Source organism: Sander vitreus, chromosome 3, assembly GCF_031162955.1.
Source record: "Sander vitreus isolate 19-12246 chromosome 3, sanVit1, whole genome shotgun sequence".
Taxonomy (NCBI): domain Eukaryota; kingdom Metazoa; phylum Chordata; class Actinopteri; order Perciformes; family Percidae; genus Sander; species Sander vitreus.
Window position 1 is genome coordinate 16,146,831 of NC_135857.1, and position 21,673 is coordinate 16,168,503.

Sequence of the window (21,673 nt, forward strand, 5' to 3'; positions counted from 1 at the left end):
ATTTTGCATACAAAAATATCATGTATCCTGCAATACTGCAAAGTACCCCTAGAGGTAGTACCCATTTGAGAAACACTGATTAGGCGGTCGACCCCCCTTATCTAAGCTGAAATTTCCGCTTTATTAACAATAAACCTACTGCAATACAGTTATTGTTAATGGTACCTAATTAAATGTAAATCATGCTAAGGCGCATTTCACTGCAGTTAGCATAAATTAACCATTATAATGACAACGGTCAAATATAATGGAACCACAGACAGTAGAAGAAAGGCTTAGCCCCTTGCATGAAACCGAGAAAACGGATTGTGGGTGGTCCCTCACCGGCTTCCCTCTGATTGGTCCAGCATTCAGCAGTCCTCTTCCTCATCGGTGAGCCCATTCGGATCGGCTAATGTCAAAGCTGTTTGTAGTGCCTTACCAACGCTGCTCTCACCAGTGAGTACCATACCATAACTTTTAAATTACATTTCGTAGAAGACATTAGCGTTGTGTTGCAGCGTGAGGAGTTTACTGCAGTCACAGTGTCTCGCGGGTGACGCAATCCGTGCAGAGAATGTCAGCCTCTCTCATATGGTTTGTTTAGGCAGGCTGCTTTATGTAACGCATTTTGTCACACACCACTGGACTGAGACACGTGTTTTATTTGAGATCCGTCGATGCAGAAACGTTTGCACATAGGTATTTCAGTCAATGATGTATTTTCTGCTTCACTGGTTAGAAGACATCTACTGCGTAGGCTACTGTACAGTTTAACAATTAAATCATTCAGCTGCTGGGGGAAATCACAGACCTCACGTTTAGCCAACAAATTCAGCTGGGGACCCTGCTTATTAGATTTCCCCTCACATAACTTCCTAATAGCACGATGCCTTACATTAAGCTATGTATGCCATCAGAGTTGTAAGTCCTTTTGAAATGCTGCTGCTGCTGTTTTTAAATGTCTCATACTGTGTGTACTTTTTCTTTTTCCAGCACGATGGCAACACTTTCACAGACAAAAGAACTCTTCCGGAGAGCAGAAGCTGTCTGTTTCGATGTGGACAGCACAGTCATCAAAGAAGAAGGCATAGATGAACTTGCCAAATTTTGTGGTGTGGGGGATGCAGTCACTGAAATGTATAAATGCTGCCAACGTCACATTAACATGCACTGAAAAATACACCTTATTTTGATGTCATCACTGGATTTGTTTTCAAATATTATGCAAAATGTTTTTTTTTTCTGTTTTCACAATTCAGGACTCGCAAAGCTATGGGTGGCTCAATGACATTTAAAACAGCGCTGACTGAGCGTCTTTCCATCATCCGATGTTCCAGAGAACAAGTGAATAAACTGATAACAGACCACCCACCTCAGCTGACTCCAGGTATCAGGTGAATATGTGAAGATGCCTCTTCTTTTGAGAAATCTCAGCCATTCAGTGGACCTTGAGTTCCACCCAGTACATAAGTATTGGTATGCACAGGACATTTGAAAGTACTCTACGTTAATGATTTTCTTCAACTGACCATTTATGGTAACCAACCCTCTGTATAAGGCCAAAATACTTTTTGATATTTCTGGCCATTAAAAGAGACAAATGGGAGATAAACAAGATAATGTTGTAGAAAAACACAAATAGTATTTCTTAAAGCATATTGGTAATTTGTATCTATGGAAGTGGTTTAGGAAAAAAAAAAAGCAGCTTGTATAGGCTCCAAACCTTCTAAAACAGAACGAGCATCCAGAGTCAGGATGAGCTTTCTGCACGTATTTAACTATCAAAGGTGCTGACATGGCAGATCATTAGTGGGACTATATACAACTTCTTCATCAGGCAAATATGAGAGAGCTAGCTTTAATCATATGCATGTATTCAGCATTTAAAGCCTCTCATGCTCATGTGTGCACATGAATAGGTGCTTATTTACAAACATCTAGTAAATGTGTGTGTGTGTGTGTGTGTGTGCATGGTTAATGCACACACTGCCTGGCCAAGGTTGGTCCAAATGCCATTTTACTGCTGCCTACTATACAAACTTGTAAATAAAAACTGCATTTATCTCATTTGAGTGTTGATAAATGGCCATTTCTCTTCATCTAGGGAGCTTGTGGACCGTCTGCACCAGCGCAACATAAAGGTGTTCCTGATCTCAGGCGGCTTCCGCTGCATCGTTGAACACGTGGCCACTCAGCTAAACATTCCTCTGCATCATGTCTACGCCAACCGGCTCAAGTTCTACTTCAATGGTAAGAGCTAGAGGTGACTTTTTGTTATTTATTTTTTTTTATTTATAGGCTGGGGCAACCGGATAGCTCAGCTGGTTGAGCATGCGCCCCATGGACAGAGGCTCAGTCCTTGCCGCAGGTTTGACTTGAGGCCCTTTGTTGCATGTCATTCCCCCTTTCCTGTCTTAAGCTGTCCTATTGATTAAAGGCATAAAATGCCCCAAAAAAAGAATCTTTAAAAAAACAAAATTGATTATTTTTGGCCTTTTTAATGGATAGGACAGTTGAAGACAGGAAATGGGGGAGAGAGGGGGATGACATGCAGCAAAGGGCCGCGGGTTGGAATTAAACCCCGGGCCGCTGCGGTAGGGACTGAGCCTTCGTACATGGGGCGCACAGTCAACCAGGTGAGCTACCGGAGCCCCCCTAGAAGTGACTTTTCTCTGTTTTCATAAGAGCGGAGCATTATAAGTGTGTATGAAATCCCTATGAGTGGACTGACGAGGCTTAAATCCTTCTACCTGATATTAAATTTTTTTAGTTTGGTTCAAAGCAGTCTCTGATATTGCGTTCTTTTTTTTTTTTTTTTAAGATTATTTTTTGGGCATTTTAGGCCTTTATTTTGACAGGACAGCTGAAGACACAAAAGGGTAGAGAGAGCGGGAACGACATGCAGCAAAAGGCTGCAGGTCAGAGTCGAACCCGCGGCCACTGCGTCGAGGAGTAAACCTCTATATGTGGGCGCGCGCTCTACCAACTGAGCTACACGGGGGCCCCAGATTGTGTTTCTAATCTGAATCTAATTCCTTCATCAGTGTCACAACGCTTCTGTCAGACGTAGGGCAACATTCTACATTTCTAAATTCAGTCATGTGTGTTTTCCAGGAGAGTATGCTGGTTTTGACGAGAGCCAGCCCACAGCTGAGAGTGGTGGAAAAGGAAAGGTCATCAGCATGCTGAAGGAACAATACGGCTTCAAGACTGTGGTGATGATTGGAGATGGAGCCACGGATCTAGAGGCATGCCCTCCTGCCGTAAGTGTTCACATTGTGGCTTAAAACTCTCCCCAGTTTTCAGTTGCATGTTCGATAGTCGGTTATGTATTCTTGAAAACGCATTGTGATTTAGAGTGTCTCTTTTGTCCTCAGAGTGCTTTCATTGGATTTGGTGGAAATGTCGTCAGGCAGCAGGTTAAGGAGAGGTCTTTGTGGTTCGTGACAAGTTTCGGGGAGCTGCTAAAGGAACTGGAAGTGATTTAAAGTAGCTAAGAGTACCGTTACTGATTAACATTTCATATTTGCACCTAAGGATGTGCCTCTGATGGTTTGATCCCCTGCACGCACAATTTTCCTTCTGCATGTACTCAATAGGTTTTTATAATGAATGGAAATGTTTACAATAGTGAGACCAATTTTACCTTCATGGGGATGTTGCCCTATTGATTTTTATACTAGAAGATACTAAACAAATAACTGTTTGTGGAGGTTAAGTGATTTGAGTGTTTTAGGACTTTCTGCATCAAGAGCCTATAAGTAAGCTAATACAACTCCTGCATCATATAAAGGTGCAATGAGCAATAGAAATATTTTATTCCTGTATGTATGGACATTAAGAGCTGTAACCACGTCAAGCAGTAGTTAAGTCCAGTAAAGAACATCAGCATTAAACATAAGAACATGCTGTCCAAGATGTTGTTTGAACTGCTTTAATTTGTGTTGGCATTCTTGTCCTTCCCTCTACACTGTTCCCAATGAACAAAAAAACAAGATAAACATGCTTCCTTCAACAATGAAATCTGATATTACAAGTAGCAGTCCCAGATTCACTCAGCCACTGACTGATAACATTTGTTTTCAGAGTTTATCATACATGATAGTTACGCCTCATTAAAACATGTTGGATAAAAACCATTTTTAAAACCAGGCATGCTGTCTTCACAAGAAAGGGGAAAAAAAAAAAAGTAGAAGCCAAAGTTACAAACACAGCACCATGAAACTGCAACATTACCATAACAGGGAACCTAGTAGGAACATCCAGAAAAAAAAGCAACTGAAAGGAGTAGTTTAATTTTGATTTATAATATACCTCAATTAAATATAAAATTGTCAGGTTTACATTTCTTGCCATGTATCGTCTTCATGACTTGAAACGGAAATACAGTTTTCATGAATATACAGAGGTGTTCTCTCACTTTACTCAGCAATGGCATGGCTTGCTTCAAAGTGCTACTCCTCAGCACACTTAAACATGTATTCTAAATTTACATTAAATAAATAAATAGCTACTGCACTGTGCAGCAAGCTTCAGCAGCACTATTGTTTCTATCTGTCCTCACACTTAACACACCACACAGCTGCTCGCCTTTTCAAGTAACTTTGGTTGGTTCTAAACTCAGAAGAGCTCTGTTCATGGACCATTTTTAATGTGGCACCAGACGTTGACCATAACACCATCAGGAGGTTCAAATTGGACAAATTTACTCGTCCTGCTCCAGAACCCCCCCCCAAAACAAAGAAGTTGTGCCTAGCCGAGGCCTGTAAGGGGTTTTGACTATTTTAATTGCCGATACATGGTAGGAATTGTTGCCTCCTCTGTCCTGGTGACATCTTGAAGTAAAAAAAGCAAGGACAAGAAAAGAGAAGGGATGTTTGGTAGCGCTGACGGGAGGTCAAAACCATAATAGTGATGCTCTGGATGGATGTAACATTCAAAAGGGGTGCCACTCGATTTCAGCTTCTAGCTCGCCGCTCCTTCACTTCAGCGGGGACGCCTTTGTTGGGATCATAATCCTGGAATCCATATGTTGAATGAGAGGAACTGGAGAAAAGATTTAGAGAGGACTTAAGTGTCACAATAGTTTAAAGTCCTCGCGATATTGATCAGGTTCAGCAAGCTCTAAAAGTTCAATATGTTGTTACTCAAGACAAATGAGATAAAGCCCTTTTAAAAAAAAAAAAAGTGAAGGAAAAGCCTTTGAAAAGTTTTCAGTCCCACAGCTATGAGTTTTCATCAACACTTTGTGTTTAGAAAAGGACTCACCTGTGTAGTACACCACCTCGTCCCAGCCCTCCTGCTGCCAGGCGCCATTCCTCGTGTCTTCTCTGGACTGAAGGTCTTTGTAAGCTGCAATCAACAAATCACACATTATAGCACTGCTGATAGTACGTGGAGACACTGCACACAAAGTCGGAAGCAGTTCAGCTAAATTTTGAGCTGCACGTAACAACTTCTGGGTTTTCAGATTATTCTGTTGAAGTTATAACAACGGATTTGTCTGGACACTTCAATATGAGGCGACATCTTGGTACCTTAAAAAAAATAAAAATAAATAATGTTCTTACAATTAAGTTGTGGTAAAAGTTTTAGCAAACAATTGCATATTAAAATGCAAGCAGACAAGGAGGAGTCATGTTTGTGTCCACCTGATGAAAGTGCAATATTCAGTCTCCTGCCAGCAACGTTTGGGGCAGTATTGCTTCATGAACTGACTGACTGATTAAACAGTCAATTATCAAAACTGTTGTCGATTGGTTTTCTGTGGACAACTGATTTCAGCACCAGCATGATTATCTACATGCTGGCACTGTCAGTATGTCCTTTCACATAAAGTTGGTATTTGACCGTACCCCAGAGGTGATGAACCATATAAAGGTTGCCGATCTGTGAGAAAAACCCTCCCACAGCTTCCCTGTTGTGCTGGCGGTATCCGATGGCTCTGGCCCTGCAGACGAGAACAACTTCAGTCACAACGCAGGCCAACAACCACCAGGGCTTCATCTGGCATAACAAGACCAGGCCAACACACATGGGACATTTGACATGTCTTCAAACAAGAATTTCATCAACATCTTTGAATTTATTCTGGACCGTTTTTAATTTACACAATTGGATTTAGTCTGTTTTGTTAACGTAAACTAGACGACAATAGTCATTAGCAAACAGCCATAGCTGTGATTATCCATTACAACATCACAGCCAACCATAAGATGTGACGCCATTACTTACTGTACACACGTTTATGGATCTTAAGCTGGCCAAGTCCATGTGAAATGGTGTGCTGGTGTGAGTGGAATGTTTTAAAGTCATTATGTTTTCCCCCTAAAGCAAACATGTACTTATTCAAATCATAATCATTATCTGGACACAAAACTATCAAGCTTCAGTTCTTAATGTTGTTGTAACTTGAAGAAGAAGTTTAAGCCTTCAACTACACAAATTATATTAAAATTGCCTTAAATTGCTTTGCTGGCATAATCGACATGACTGTAGAGGTTTGTTTTAAATACAGGCTGGTTAAAGTAAGCATAAACGCAAAAATAGGAAAAGAATAGTAGCTTTAGGAAAAAATGACCTTGTCCTAGCACGATCTTTTTGTGTGACACCACACGTGTTAACTGGAAAAGGATACAGAAGAGTTTAACAGTATAACGACATCTCGGAAACACTGGAGTTTATCTGTTACAGCCGACATCACTAACAAAGGTGCAAAACAAGTTGTGAAATGTAACCCAGTGGATTTAAAAGAAGAAAAAAAAAAAAAAACAGACAGATATTGACTACAGGGAAATCAGAGAGAAAAAAACAATAGAAAACTAAGGCGTGTGCAGAAAGCTCACGTCTTGATTTGTATCAATTGCAATCAACCGCATTGCACAGACTGATGAATGTTGACCTGTCAGCTCGTGGAAAGGGTCATTATACTGAACTATTATGTACACACATTTGTAGTGTACATAATATTCCACTTGTATTTGAATTTGGCTTGAGAGCATGACAGTTCAGCTTCAAAATAGCATCTCTCTGTGGAACAGCTCTTATTAATGACAGCGTGGTGAGGAAGGTTTCATGTAGTGCAACTGTTCTGTAACTACAGTTCAGTGAATCAAATGAATTCAGACTGCCTTACCAGTAATTACCCCACTCGATCATGGTTCCTGGCTGGAAGAAAGAAAACACACTGTTTCCAAACTGCAGATTGATATCACACCTCCTCCTCCTTTCCAGAGTAAAGACATTAACACATAAATGGTAGAGATGTAGCACAGGTATTTTGTCATTGTGAAGATAAGCTGAAATAACAATTACACCCAAAGGCTTCTATCATTCTCTGGGGCTTAAGACAACAAACGGCCTGCTGTTTCTAAGAGTCCGTGGTGAGGGATAATAGCTTGCATTCATCATGTCACAAGGAGCTCGGTCAGACCAGGACGAACGACTTAATGTGCAGTGCATGATACAGCATTATGTAGGTCTAATGCTGCTGTCAATTTAACCATTGAGATTACCAATGTCACCTGAGTGTCCATAAGTAGATGGTGACTGTTTGAGCACCAATCTCATCTTAAATGCTCAAGACACAGGGTCATTGTGGCCGAGGTAATTTAGAGGTCACCCAAGCAAAGCATGGCATATCATCAGTTTAAAACGGGAAAACATGACAGAGGACAAGAGAAAGAGCAATGCTGTCCCTTTCTCCAGAGGAGCTAGCAAAATAATACTTTAGATGCACTGGGGTAGCTCTTAGTGGCGATGAGTTGTGATGATGCAAAAGGTGAGTGATCAGTCAACTTTCCTTGGACAAAAATGTACAAGACATACTGGTTATTAGCTCAGTCATTTATATTATAATGGGGAAAAAAATGTTGGTTCTGGGCTGGGAACCTGTTAGAGTAACCGACAAAGTTTTTTTTTTTGTTGCCAACAAGCAATCTTGCAGTGTTTAACAAATACTATTGTTTTATTTTCTGTCTACTCTGCACGCATAACAGCCGCTGTATTACATGTGTGTCACTCATCTGTTCCTCTGCCTGATGGTGTTGTATGCTGTATAGATTGTAAAGTCATTTTAGGCAACAGTTCTGTGACTTTGGGCCACATAAATAAGATGAACTGGACTCGACTTGAAAAGAAAGAGCGCAATATAAGCTGTTTAGTTTGCTAAATGTTTGGATTGTTGGTGCACTTTCAAACTCACTCCCATCACACACACACATCTATAGCATAGCTAATGATGAGATAATCTCTCTGGTTTGTTACCCACCCTGAGCTGGTAGGACCTGAGCTCGTAGATGTTGGGGCCCTCTCGGGGAACAGGCTCGTTCCAGAAGCTGAACTCCAGCAGAAGCTGGTTTCTGCGAGACATCAGCATCTTACCCCGCTCCTTCCTGTACTCTGTGAACTCCTGCCAATGGACGGACACCAATCAATAAGCTTTACTTTGACTGATGGCTATACTCTGGTTCTAGCACACTTCTAAAGCACTGAACAGGGGAGACACAAACAAGATGCACCTGAAGGAGTCTTTACCTGGTTCTGCTTGAGCTTGTTCATCACCTCTGTTAGAGCTGGGTATCCACCTCTGTAACGCCACAGATGAACTGGGAAATAGAAAATAAATATATCATAGATGAAAAATTACACAAAATACAGAAATGTCAACTATAGAAGAGGACATACTTTTAATGATCCCTAAGAGGAAATACATTTTTACACTCTGTTGTTGTACACATTACGTACAGGCCCAAAATACACACACACATGCACAAACAGGACCTATATATGCACTAATGGAGAGATGTCAGAGTGAGGGGGCTGCCCCATGAACAGGCGCCTTGAGCAGTTGGGGGTTTGGTGCTTGCTCAAGGGCACCTCAGCAGTGCCCAGGTGGTGAACTGGCACCTCTCCAGCTACCAGTCCACAGTCCGTACTTGGTCCATAGGGATTTGGTTCTGAGCTACTGCTACCCCTAACTGATATAAATAATATAAAAAACATTCCTCCAGCCTTAAAATGTATAACCTTTGACATAATTCTTCTCACTTTGTGAGAGGGTTGAATCTATACAGAGCAGGAGTTTCCTGAACTGTTCACATCTTTGTGTAAAGGACATATTTTTCTGTTAGCTTTTAACAAGTTAATAAACTGCATCCTGATAACTGAAGATCATTAGCTGGTAAGACAACAAAGAATTATAAAAAAAAAAAAAAGTGTTTTAGTCTGTACAGGTCATCTTAGGTAATGACACTGAATGATTTGTCATGGATATGTGACTTAATGGTTTATTCTGTTTTTTTAAGTACTATCGAGCCAATAATTCAACAACAACTAAAGCAACATAATGTAGTTGTGGCATGAGAAGTATAACAACTCATGACCCTGGAAAATAGGAATGCCCATATGAGGTAGTACAGCATTACAGTATAGCTTCTCTAGGTTTAAAAAATAAAAAACCTTGACAGGATTAGGGTTGGGCATCGTTTGGATTTTCTGATTCCGATTCCGGTTCTTATCGATTCTTGATTTCGATTATTTGAGTGGTGGAGTTGAAACGGGTCACATGCTTATTTCACAAATAAGAGGAAAGTTTTATTTTGATTCAGTGGTGGGTTGCAGTTTTACCGGGCTTCTCAGCATAAAATAAAGCCACACTAGAGCGCCGCTTACTGTGCTCCACGGCTGCAACACAACAAGTGCCTGGCCGCTACGGAAACCAAAACTTGCGCATGTTAAATTTGGAACCCATGATCAGATTTGAAACCCAAATCCTCCAAACGATTCCAATAAAGAAACAATTCCGATGGAATCCTAATTTTTGAAACGATTCCAAGTAGGAATCGGTTCTCGATGCCCAACCCTAGACAGGATATGTACATAGTACATGCATGCGTATAGATATAGAGTAACATGCCTGCTGATTTGCAAACTGTGCAGAGCAACTATCACACTGTCGATGTCTGTGTGTTGAAATTAGTAATCCTACCAGCCTGGTCTTGTTCTCCATACCAGGTATTCCAAGTGCCCACCAGCTCACATGGATAGTACTTATCAGCATGGATGGAGGGCAAAACATCCTCACTGTGATGAATGAGAAACACCAACCAAACACTGAAATACACTATAACCACAGGTGCACTTGACTTAAATATGGATTCAAATTCAAATCCACTTTCAAACAACAACATTTGAATAACAATCAAGTTTTTCTGGTCGCATGTATTCTGTCTAATGTTGCAAGTCCAAAATTAGTCCCCAACTACAAATAGACAGCTTCCAGTCATCTAAGGTATGAGCAAAGTTGGTCTGTGAAGGACTGAAGTCATGCCAGTGTGCCAATCACCTCACAAAAATAGACTTAAAAAAAAAGAAAAAAAAAAGCTTTTTTTATTTTTACTCAACAGCGAACTAAGTTGTCCTGGTCTTATACTACTACTGCTGCTGCTGTCACTATTGTTGCTTAAGTACGAGCTAAGCATGCATATAGCATGCAGCATAGACAGTAATATGAAGTAACACTCACCAGAGTTTGTTGTACGCATCCAGGCACTCCGGCTTGACATTATGGACTGGAAAAGAGAGTCATACTTAAGAACAATCTCATCATGACTTCAGGATAAATGGTTTATTTTTAAGTACAAATACTGTGACGTGAACTTACACTGAATTTTGTACAGGTTACTTTCCTCATTTTTGGTCAGTAGGTTGGCATGTGTATCTTTCCTGGGATCAACTTTCCTCACAAACAGTGACTTAAACCAGCTGTCCTGTCCGTTTCTGCTGCTTGATGTTGCAAATCCCCTGCAAACACAGATGAGTCATGATGAACAACAATTGGATGGATGAGAAATTATTGTATGACCACTATGATATATCTACAGCAAGACTGGCTTCCCAATCTCCTATTTTGATATCTTACTAGATGTTAGATTTAAACACTCACATAAACACATCATCTTTATATGAGACATGCTTCATTGATAGAAATATAAAAAAACCCACTTAATTTCAGGTTAATAGCTGAGCTGCTGTAAAGAAAGATTTTATATGAATACTTCAGTCAAGATACAGACTGGGCTTGGAATGTCAGTACCTTTGATCCATATAGTACATTGTGATACAGCAGGTCACAGTATCTAACAGTCAGTGGTGGACAGTAACTACACAAGTACATGTACTCAAGTACTACAATTCAGAGGCAAATATTGTACTTTTTACTCGGCTAAATCTATTTGATACCTTTAGTTACTAGTTAGTTTGCAGATTCAGAATAATACTACAACATATAACGTTAATCAACAAATATGAGATCCCCGGGGGGAAACTACCAAACTGACCTTGAGCGTTTGAGATGCTCACTAACAAAATATGACAGAAACTTGTATTCTTTCACCTTTACCAGCAAATACACGCAGCTTTAATCGTAAATATCCCGGAATAAACTATTTCAAGGTGTAGTTAGCTTTCATGTGAGTTAAAGCTGAAGGCCACTGAGGCTAACGTTACTGGGGCTAGCTTGCCCAAGCTTATCGTCGCCACCACAGAAACCTACTAAAGAAATGGCACAACAGCTGACTGCAAACACTACAGAGATGATTACTGAACATGTACACTGAAGCCTGCCCAAACCTGCTCCACACGACGAGCTGTCCGGCCGACTGGGCCCTGCTTTTAGCCCGACCCAGGCCACCGCTGACTCTATGAAGGACTCCAGTCGCCATCTTCAACTGTTCTCATGCACACAGAGCAGTTACCATATATGACCACCAGGTGGCGGTGCAGCACCAAAGACAGGAGTGTTGTAGACGCTGGTAGAGGACGTATTCCGTTAGCAACCTTTAACTGTCTGTGATAACAAGAAGTTGGTTCTCTTAATACATCCATGGTTACTATACGTAGGCTATGTAAAAATATCTAAGTTTAATCAGGAAAATTAACTTAAAATAGCCTATTAGAAGTAAAATTACAAAATGTCCCCTGTGACTGTTATAGCCTATATTATATCATTCACTTATTATTACTTATGCACTAATGTAAAAACAGGATTTTACTGTTATAATTGGTTGAGGGAGAGCAAATTGTTATTACTGTAATACAACTAATGATTCTTTTCATTATGGATTCATCTGCTAATTATTTTTCCATTAATCGATTCTTTGGTTTGTAAAAATTCAGAAAATAGTGAGAAATGCCGTCACCATTACCCAGAGTCCAAAGTAACACCTTCACAATCGTTGTTTTGTCCATACTATAGTACAACATTCTAAATTATTACATGTACATACAAATAATTTAAATAATTAAAAACCAAAAGCAGCAAATCCTCTGGAACCATGAAATGTTTTACATGAAAAATAAACGGAAACGATTATCAAACTAGTTGCCAATTCATTTCCTGTAATATCAACTAATCTTTTCAGCTGTACTTATATATACTGTTGGGTAGTTTCATTTGTAACAACATTTGTAGAGTAAAAAAAGTATTCAACAGTGCAGTATTGTTATATTGGATATGTGTAAGAGAAAATATGTTATTAATCAAATTACTAAGTAGCCTAAATGGTAAAGTTATAGAAACAAACAAGAGAACAAAAATATAAAATAAAAGGTTGTGCCAGACTGGCATGTACTTCTTTTCTTCACAGCAGATATTTGAACGTGTCATAGTATAAATAACAGGTGTTACTAATAACGTTTAGTGTGTTTACATGCATACTAGTACCTTGGGTATATCCTGTTATGTTTTGCGCATTTAAACTGCTTCTTGTTGGGATCTAGATAAGGCCTTATGCTGGTTTTGAACAACCCATATGTGCTACCTGGAGTACCAGGATAGAAAGGATACTGTGGCATTAAACACCTCATCCAGGTTTCTGAATATTCTTAGATGGTACAGAATAGTGGCTGAGATGGTGAGAAATCAAGACACATCAAACAAATCAAGTCAAAAAAGTCAAATCTATAAGGATTTATAACAAAAACTGGTAATCTTAAAAAGTTTTCAAAAATGTATAAAAGTTAATAAATGTTCAACAGACTCAGATTCTACATTAGCGTTGCTACATTGTTTTCTGACATCAGGACAGTACTTGGAATTCATTACAAGAGTAGCATCTATGCTTAATAGTGACAGAGACCTCTTTCATACATTAGTGAGGAAGAAAACTGGAAATTGCTGCTATTGACTTTTTTTTTTAACAGCAGATGTTTTAACTTGTCACAGTAGGGGAAACACAGGTGTAACTGATATAAATAATGATGGCTCTGTTTTTATTAATAAAGCCATCTATTACTCAGCACAATAACAGGGCCCTGGAGCTGAAACACACAACATAAGTGCAACCTTTATTGAGGTTATTAATAACATCTGTGCTTTTCCTGCTATGACATGTCGAAATGTCTGTGGTGACAAAAGGCCTATTGTCTCTTGGATATTAGCCCAATCAGGGTCTGGTCCCATACACTGTATGTCTGCAGTGTATCATATCCAACAGTAGAATCATCCTCAGCTGGCATACCTAGAAAGAAAGAAACACAGTGTCTATGGCAGATATGGGGGCCCTGGATATGAAGACGGGTAGAATTCCCTCTCTTAACACAATACAATATCTTTTAATACAACTTAATGGAAATGTATCTTCAAATACATCTATGCAGTTCAAAACACTGTAACATTGAGAAGTGGAACATTAAAAATAACATATAAAACAATAGCAACATAAGCTAAGATGTAAATAGCATCAAATAAAAAAAGTACAGCCAAACAAGAATCACTGGTTTGCTAACATCAAGATCCTTTCTAGAAAAGTAGTACAATTATTAGTGATGATAAAAGTAAGAGTGAACGTAAAATGTTGCATTGTGGTCAAAAAACAGTTAAACAGGTGGGGGCGCTACAATTCAATCCATAGCTCATCAACAGCAATTTTAGTGCCTAACTAAGACCGCTGTCCAGTTAAATAAACAATATGGACACCATCAGACTCAATTTAACTTTCTTTGACATTGTATGAAACAAATTAGCCCATGCTCAAACTTGTAGCAGCTATCTCTACTTCACAAAACCTTTATTGGAACTCCAAAGTCTACCATATTGGGTTTGGCAGGTGGCATGGGTGTGACCTTTGCAATTGTGATAGCTCATACAAAAACACAAAAAGATAACTTGAGATTCTTGTGGGTTAATTGGGTCCTTATATTTTCAAATACTGATATGCTGTAAGCAATGGATGTTTTTTTGTGTGCTGTATTCAGGAAGCGCACATCAGAACCAGATGCTCAAGGTTGATGGGGTTGCAACCATGGAGGAATTCGGTACATTTGAAATTGATTTATTATTTGACAAAATGACTATGAAGCTAACAGGGACCGTATTGCAAAAGCCTACTTGGCTTAAGGAGAAAGACTACTTACCACCAGTGGAATTCAGAGACTATGGAAGGATTTGTTTTAAGTTCAAAGACATGAATCATATGGGAGTGTTTTCTCTGTGAAACATTTTTGAATAACTAATGGCAAAATGTGGATATGTCTGGGAATTCAAAGTATGATCGTACCCACTGAAATGTTGCTCTTTTAGTTAAAAAATGTATAATGGTGTGTAGAAAAACATAAACTTTTTCACCACAGTGCATGGTTTCACTAGTTTAACCAACATCCACCATTTTGATACACTGGACTTAATTCCAGTTTTATTTGATTGTATATTTAATAAAAATTACACTTCTTCACCAGCAGCCATTAACAACAGTATTAATGTAATGTCCAGTAGTGTGAGTCCCCTTTTGGAAATCAGCACAGTACAGTTCCTATAATGTCAATATTAATCTGAATGGCCTGATCTGTATTTTTAATGAATTTAGTTGGAAGTGGAATACTTTCACAAAGGGCACATTTTATTAATGGAAGAAGTGAGATCAGCTTTTAAGAAAGAACACCAGTTTCACTGCTCCAGTGCATATACTGTACCTCATTACTGCTACAGTAAAATATATTTTGTGGGGTCTCATCGCCTTGTTGAGGGAACTTTTAATACACTTTGTACCTGTTTTTTTTTTTTTTTTTAACATCAGATGCAGGAAATCTGTAAGTTTTAATCTTTGCAAAAAATACAGTGTTTGACAGAGTAGATCCAGTAAGGATGTTAGGCATTAACTGGCTCAGATCCTCATTGAAAATAGTCTAGAGTGTTATAATGATAGTTACGTATTGTAACTCCAGATTCTATGAGTATAGGCGTAGCCCTCTAAGGGCTGTCGCTATTGGGTTTATCCCTTCGCGCATGCACAGTTGTGAAGATTTTCTTTCCCGCCCTAGCACTCAGTGCGGGCCTCAACTACGTCCGCAGATACTGTATATTACAGGAGCGGAATTGTTGCTCTGCTCCCAACCTCAGCATTTTCTTCAGCCAATGTTAGTGGGGCAGGTGGCCCGAACCTTAGAGGGCTACGCCTATACTCATAGAATCTGGAGTTACAATCCATAACTATGGTTTTATTTTGCATAGGCTTCGCCCTCTAAGGGCTGTTGCTATTGGGTCTACAGGGTCCACAAGCAGAACATAGACTAACTTCTCTCCTTATTTGCACTGACAAGTCAATTTATCAAATAATATGTCCCTGTCATGATTATGAATTGGCCTAATACTGATAGTAAGGCCCAAGTCATGATTGTGGGAGTGCATTATTAGTGATAATTGCTATCATGATTAATAATTATGGGATACCCACATTCCTCTCAGCCACCCAGTGCAGGAGGGATGGGCGGCTGCGCATCATTTGTCGTTGAGTGAGGATAGGACCGAGTGGGTCATCGAGGACTCGGACATATCACGCAGATAGAAACGGATGAATGGGCACGTTGATGCCCAGGAAGCCGCTGCGCAGATGTCGGCTACTGTCATGCCCCTGAAAAGGGCCGCAGATGCTGACAGCGCGCTTGTAGAATGCGCTCGGATGCCCTGAGGGGGCTCTGCCCCCTCCGTGCTGTAAGCCCGGGTGATAGCTTTATACAGCCAGTGAGACAGACACTGTTTTGAAAGAGCCGCGCCTTGGGAGTGTTCCCTGTAGTGCACGAACAGCTGCTGTGTTTGTCTGATGTCTGCCGTGCGTAAAACGTACTGTGATAACGCACGCACCGGACACAGTTGGTGAAAAGCCTCCTCTGCATCGTTGCCATGAGGTGGAGGAAAAAACCCCTCGAGGGAAAACACCCTTGAACGAAATGAGCTTGTTAAAACTTTCAGTGTGAATGAAGGGTTTGGCTGTAAAGTGGCTGCGTTCCCGTCCCCTCTAATGGAGAGGCAGGGCGGTGAAACCGACAGCGAGCATAAATCACTCACCCTTTTAGCTGTCGTCAGGGCGAGGAGAAGCGCTGTTTTCAGTGACAACATCCTGAGAGAGGCTTGTGCCAGAGGCTCGAAAGGGGGTTCCCCCAGAGCTCGGAGCACCAGGGCTAAGTCCCATTGGGGTGTGAGAGTTGTCTGACCCCCTTCAAAAAACATTTCACCAGAAAACCGACCTCTCTCCATAGTCTTCGTGGCAGGATGAAATGGCCGCCACATAGGCTTTAACTGTAGGGATGGAGCCAAATCATTATCCACTAATGTTTGGAGATAAGTTAACATGAGGGGCAAAGGGCACGATGTGGGCTCTGCACCTTTTTCCACACACCAGCGTTGGAAAGCAGACCAACGCCGTGCGTAACACGCCATAGTAGAGCGGGCTCTGGCCCCCTGGATAGTGCGCACAACGGCAGGGGGAAAGCCTAATTTCTCCAAGCGGTCCTGCTCAGCAGCCAGACCCATAGCTGCTGGCTTATCACCAGGGGGTGGAGTATCGCGCCATTCAGCTGCGACAGTGCGTCCTTGCGCCACGGCAATTGCCAAGGGGTCCCGTCAGAAGTTGAATCAGAGTCGGGAACCAGGATGCGCTCGTGCGCTCTGGTGCCACCAAAATGGCCGAAAGGTTTTCCTCCTGGATGCGTTCCAGGAGGCGAGGGATCAGAGGGACCCGGGGAAAGGCGTATAGGAGGGTTCTGGGCCAGGGTTGGTGAGAGAAGGCGTCACCCCGAGGGTTGGATTGTCCCGTGTGTTCATGGAAAACCACTGTGCGCACTGTGTGTTCTCTCGTGAGGCGAACAGATCCACTGTCGCTCTCCCGAACCTGCTTCATAACATCTGAACGATAGTGGGATTCAATTTCTACTCGTTGTGAGAGGGCCCTCCCCTCGACATTAGGTCTGCCGTCCGGTTCAAAACCCTGGGGATGTAAACTGCCCTGAGGAACAAAAGGTGACTGTGGACCCATAACAGGAGGTTTCTGGCTATTTTCAACAGCCAAGCGCACACCGCCCTGACGGTTTATGTAAGCTGCAGCTGTAATGTTGTCTGTCTGCACGACGACATGTCTCCCCGCTACCACTGGGGCAAAGTGCATTAACACTTTCAGCACCGTGGACAGCTCCAGGCAGTTTATGTGTGGGAGAGGGGAAGCTGGCCATCTCAGCCGGTAATGGACACGTCACATGTGACGGTCACGTGTGACGTCACTCTGCCCAGGGGAATTCCAGCCGACAGGGTCCTGGGGTTCCCCCAGTATGCCAGGTCCGACTGTAGAGAGGGAGGGATGGTCAGCATTCGTCACTTGTGGCGTTTTGGGTTGAGGTGAAGACAATGGAACCATCTCTGAATCTTTCTCATGTGGAGGAGACCCAGGGGGTCTACCACGTGATTCACAGACATTATGCGCAGGAGGACAGCGCCGATACTGTCGAGTGAGGCATGATGCGTGATAGCAGAGAGCTCAGTGTGTCCAGCCTTGGCGCTGACAGTCTGACTCTCATGATAGTCGAGTCTATGTTCACGCCCAGATAAACTATTGTCTGTGCGGGGACCAGCGAGCTCTTTTGCCAGTTTATGGCGAAGCCCAGTGTCTGCAGGTGCTGTAAAACTTCCATAGTTTGAAGCGCAGTTGTTTCCCGAGAGGGGGCCAAAACGATTAAATCGTCCAGATAAAAAAGGACCCTGATGCCTTTTTTGCATAACGGCTGAAGTGCCGCGCACTTGGAAAACGTGCGGGGGGCTTACGAGAACCCGAATGGCAGTCGATTGTACTGAAAATGGGCCCCCTGAATAGAGAAGCGCAGGAATTTCCTGTGCTTGAGAATAATTTGGATGTGAAAGTATGCGTTTTTCAGATCCACAGACGTGAACCACTCGTGTTGGCGCACACATTCCAATACGTGCTTGACCGTCAGCATGTGGAATGGATGTTCCATGATGCACCGGTTGATTTGGGACAGGTCGAAGATGGGATGCATCCCGCCGTCCTTTTAGGTGTGAGAAAGTAGCGGGAGTCAAACCCCTCGTTCTCCATGGAGGAACGCGGGAAATGGCCCCCTTTGTTAGCAGCCCCTCTAGCTCTGATGTCAGAGCAGCTGTCTGTGCCTGAGATGACATAGTCTCCAACATGCTGGCAAAGCGAAGTGGGGGGGAGGTGAACTGGAGCGTGTAGCCCTGTGTGATCAGCGAGCGAGCGCGCATGTCTGTGCTGCTTATTGACATGGCCAGCAGGGAGTGCAAAGCCCATTCCGTCGCTGCCCGAGACGTGTGGTTGTGTCGCATAGCCCATGATAGGGCTTTGTCGAAAGGGCATTGGCCGGTCACTGACAGAGCCCCCCTCATCCCGCTGTGACAGCTGGGGGGAGAAAGATGTCTGCGCGGCACTGCTTATTTTGAGTGGACGCTCGCTTCTGCTGTCTACATAATGAGAAAGCGGTGGAGCTCTGCGTGCAGCGGCGGGCCGGTGTATGCTTGTGTGGGGAACGACTGTTTTATTGTCAGCGTAATGTTCAATGGGAACAAGAGCTGCTTGGTTGAGGGGAAACTGCTCTTTAGATACAGGGAAGTGGCCCTTAAAAGGGCCGTTGTGGTTTCCACTCTCAACTGGGGTGAAACAGACATTTCCACGCCCCCACCTGGTCCAACCCACCTGCCCGCATGGTTTTCCGGCCCCGTGGAGTCTGCCGGTCCAGTGGAACAGGCTGCCGCTGCGGGGGAAGAGGGCGGGGCGGAGGAGTGGAAGTGGCTGAAGCCTGGGAAGAAGCAGAGGCTGTGGGGCGTCTCCTCTTAGGGCGGTTGTTGTGGTGCCGGCGCTGTGGCGGGGTTGCCGCTCTCCATGAACCGAGGTGGCCATGGCGGAGATGGCAGATGCTAGCAAGGCAATGTTATTTTGTGCTGCGAGGCTGCACACTGGTGCGAGCGGTCGGTAACCTGAGCACAGACTTGGTCCCGGGGGGACAGAGGCGTGGGCAGGATTGTTGGAAGCAGGATGGAGGCTAGGCTCTGTTCCAGAGGCAGGACCGAAGGGAAGCTCGACTCTGTGTCGCCGTGAACCCAGGTAAAAGGCGCGTAGTGGGAAACTGGAGCCTTACGTTTCTCGGGCTGGGAGAACGCCTCCTCCACAAATGGCCGACATTCCAAAAAACGCTGCCAGAGTGGAGCTCGCTTGGACGGCTGCTCTTGGACGTACACATCTCCACTCAAAAGGCCGCAAGCAGGGGCTGGGAGTTCAGCCGGCATCGCTATGCCTCTCAGGTCTGCTGCTTTCCTGATGATATCCGGCAGGTCCAGGAAGAGAGCCCGAGCGGTGGAGAGTGGAGCTGCTTGTGGCAGAGGGGAAGACCGCTGAAGCGATGCCCCTGGCCATTCCGGAAACGGTGAGAGCCGCAGAGGAAGGGCGCATCACCCGCCTCGGGGTCCAGTCCTCCCACAGGGGAGGAGGGAAAACCAGAGAGAGAACCGTCTTCTGGGGGAATCGAGTCAGTGGACTCGTGCCCGTTGAAGAGATCCTTCTCCAGGGTGTCACCGGGGCCTTGTCGGTCCGCCCAGGTGCCATCTCTCTCACCGCCGACCACGAGAGCCAGAAAAGCGTACGCCTGCCATTTAAGCTCTTTAGATGGCAGGCGGGCGCAGAACGGGCAGGAGGCCTGGGGGGGTGAGTGCCATGCCGGAGTGAACGGCACCGAGGCAGGACTCGCAGCTGGGGTGGAGATCCGATGGCAGGATATAGCCAGTCCGGCAGCCGCTACAGTGGCGAACACCACTGGAGGTAGAAGTCTTCATTCTGCTAGCGCTGAAGAAAATCTGGGAGCAGAGCAACGATTCCGCTCCTGTATTAAACAGTATCTGTGGACGTAGTCGGAAAGAAAATCTTCACAACTGCGCATGCACAAAGGAATAAACCCAATAGCGACAGCCCTTAGAGGCCGAAGCCTATACGAAATAGAACCTGCCATCTTGCCGCCACCTTCATCAGGGGCGTCAACTTGCATGTGATGATATCACGGTACAATGGCGGATGCAAAAGCACGACTCAGAACTGGACAGAGACCAGTGAAGGATATTAGAAGCACTTTTCCGGTGATGGCTGAGCGTTACTGTGCAGCCTCCAACTGAGCTTGAAGATGTAAATGTGACGTGAGCAACCTGTCTGAAAGTTGGAAGTCTTCTTGTAGCTGTGCCAAGAGAAAGCTCAATCATTCCGAATCTTGCAGAGACGGAGAGCGTAGGTATGTGTAAGGAGATAACATAGGCACAGGCTAATTATTGCTAACTAAAATGCTAGTTAACATTAGTAATTAAACTTAAACAGCTAATGTAAGTCGAAACTGCCTGCGAGCGTCTCCTGTACTGTATGGTAATTTCTCTACTGTGCGACAGTAAGTCGTGTGGTTATGACACAATCGTTAGTCTATTTTTACAAAAACGTCTACTATGGAGCCATAATGTGAGATACAAGGTAATGGAGCCTTTTATACATTGTCGTGTTTCTTTAGAAATAAACAACGGACAAATAGAGTCTTTAAACGCTTCAGATGTAAAGTTATTTGCTGTCAAAGTGGCGCCAAAATGAATGGCAGTCAATGGAATGCTAACAGGAGGTGATGGCTTGGTAGCATCAAAATGGCTCCATAGGAGCTACGCGTTCTGAGGAGAAGCTTACCCCCTTGGTAATCACACAGGCGGGAAAGCAGACAAAGATGGGAAGACAAATGACCTGAAACGAAGACAGAACGTGTTATTTCAAAATAAAACAGGAAGTCAGAGAAATAAACAAAACACAAATTAAGAGTGGGAACTGGATGTGACAGATGCATCTTTTTCTACTGTTGTATGCTTCACCTGAGCAACATCATTGTGTAATATCACTTACCATTAATCATGAATATCATCTATCGCGATCAGTAGTTTTAGCTAGGTAATAAACTGTCAACTGAGTGTATAGCTGTTACCGTGACTTAATAGAGCTAAATAAAAGCAAACCTTAAGTACAATCTCAATTTATGGCCCACTTATTAGATTTTTACAGAACTTTCAACTGTATCACACAGTTTTCATTAGTGGATGGAGTTCAGATGTCATGGAGATAGATCTGTTGGCATGCAAACGAATATACAAACTTTCACAAAACAATCCCAGCTCAAGGTCCACTTGCGAGATATTTACCTGTTTTTCAAACAAATAACATGACAATGGAGCAAACTTCAGACCATATGATATGGTCAAAAGCTCCGGAAAAAGAAAGTGGACATTGAGTTAGGTAATACTTTGTGAAATAACTTTTTACAGGGTCAAGAATGAACGCTCATGCTTGCCTCTATTTGGGGTCCCTCTGATCTCTGCAATGTG

At 43.0% G+C, this 21,673-nt stretch overlaps 2 protein-coding genes across 2 annotated transcripts; one reads left to right on the top strand and one right to left on the bottom strand.

Annotated features, from left to right (window-relative positions):
- Window positions 1-338: 338 nt before the first annotated feature.
- Window positions 339-3,900, top strand: psph (phosphoserine phosphatase). The gene is made up of 6 exons (XM_078246245.1): window positions 339-438; window positions 976-1,119; window positions 1,242-1,376; window positions 2,087-2,232; window positions 3,097-3,245; window positions 3,360-3,900. Exons 1-6 carry the CDS (start codon window positions 395-397, stop codon window positions 3,468-3,470), a joined length of 729 nt encoding a protein of 242 aa, XP_078102371.1. The 5' UTR covers window positions 339-394; the 3' UTR covers window positions 3,471-3,900.
- Window positions 3,901-11,740, bottom strand: nipsnap2 (nipsnap homolog 2). The gene is made up of 10 exons (XM_078246244.1): window positions 11,614-11,740; window positions 10,646-10,785; window positions 10,508-10,553; window positions 9,971-10,065; window positions 8,518-8,588; window positions 8,252-8,392; window positions 7,118-7,149; window positions 5,838-5,932; window positions 5,251-5,334; window positions 3,901-5,028 (listed from the first exon to the last, which is right to left on the bottom strand). Exons 1-10 carry the CDS (start codon window positions 11,703-11,705, stop codon window positions 4,964-4,966), a joined length of 861 nt encoding a protein of 286 aa, XP_078102370.1. The 5' UTR covers window positions 11,706-11,740; the 3' UTR covers window positions 3,901-4,963.
- Window positions 11,741-21,673: the final 9,933 nt, after the last annotated feature.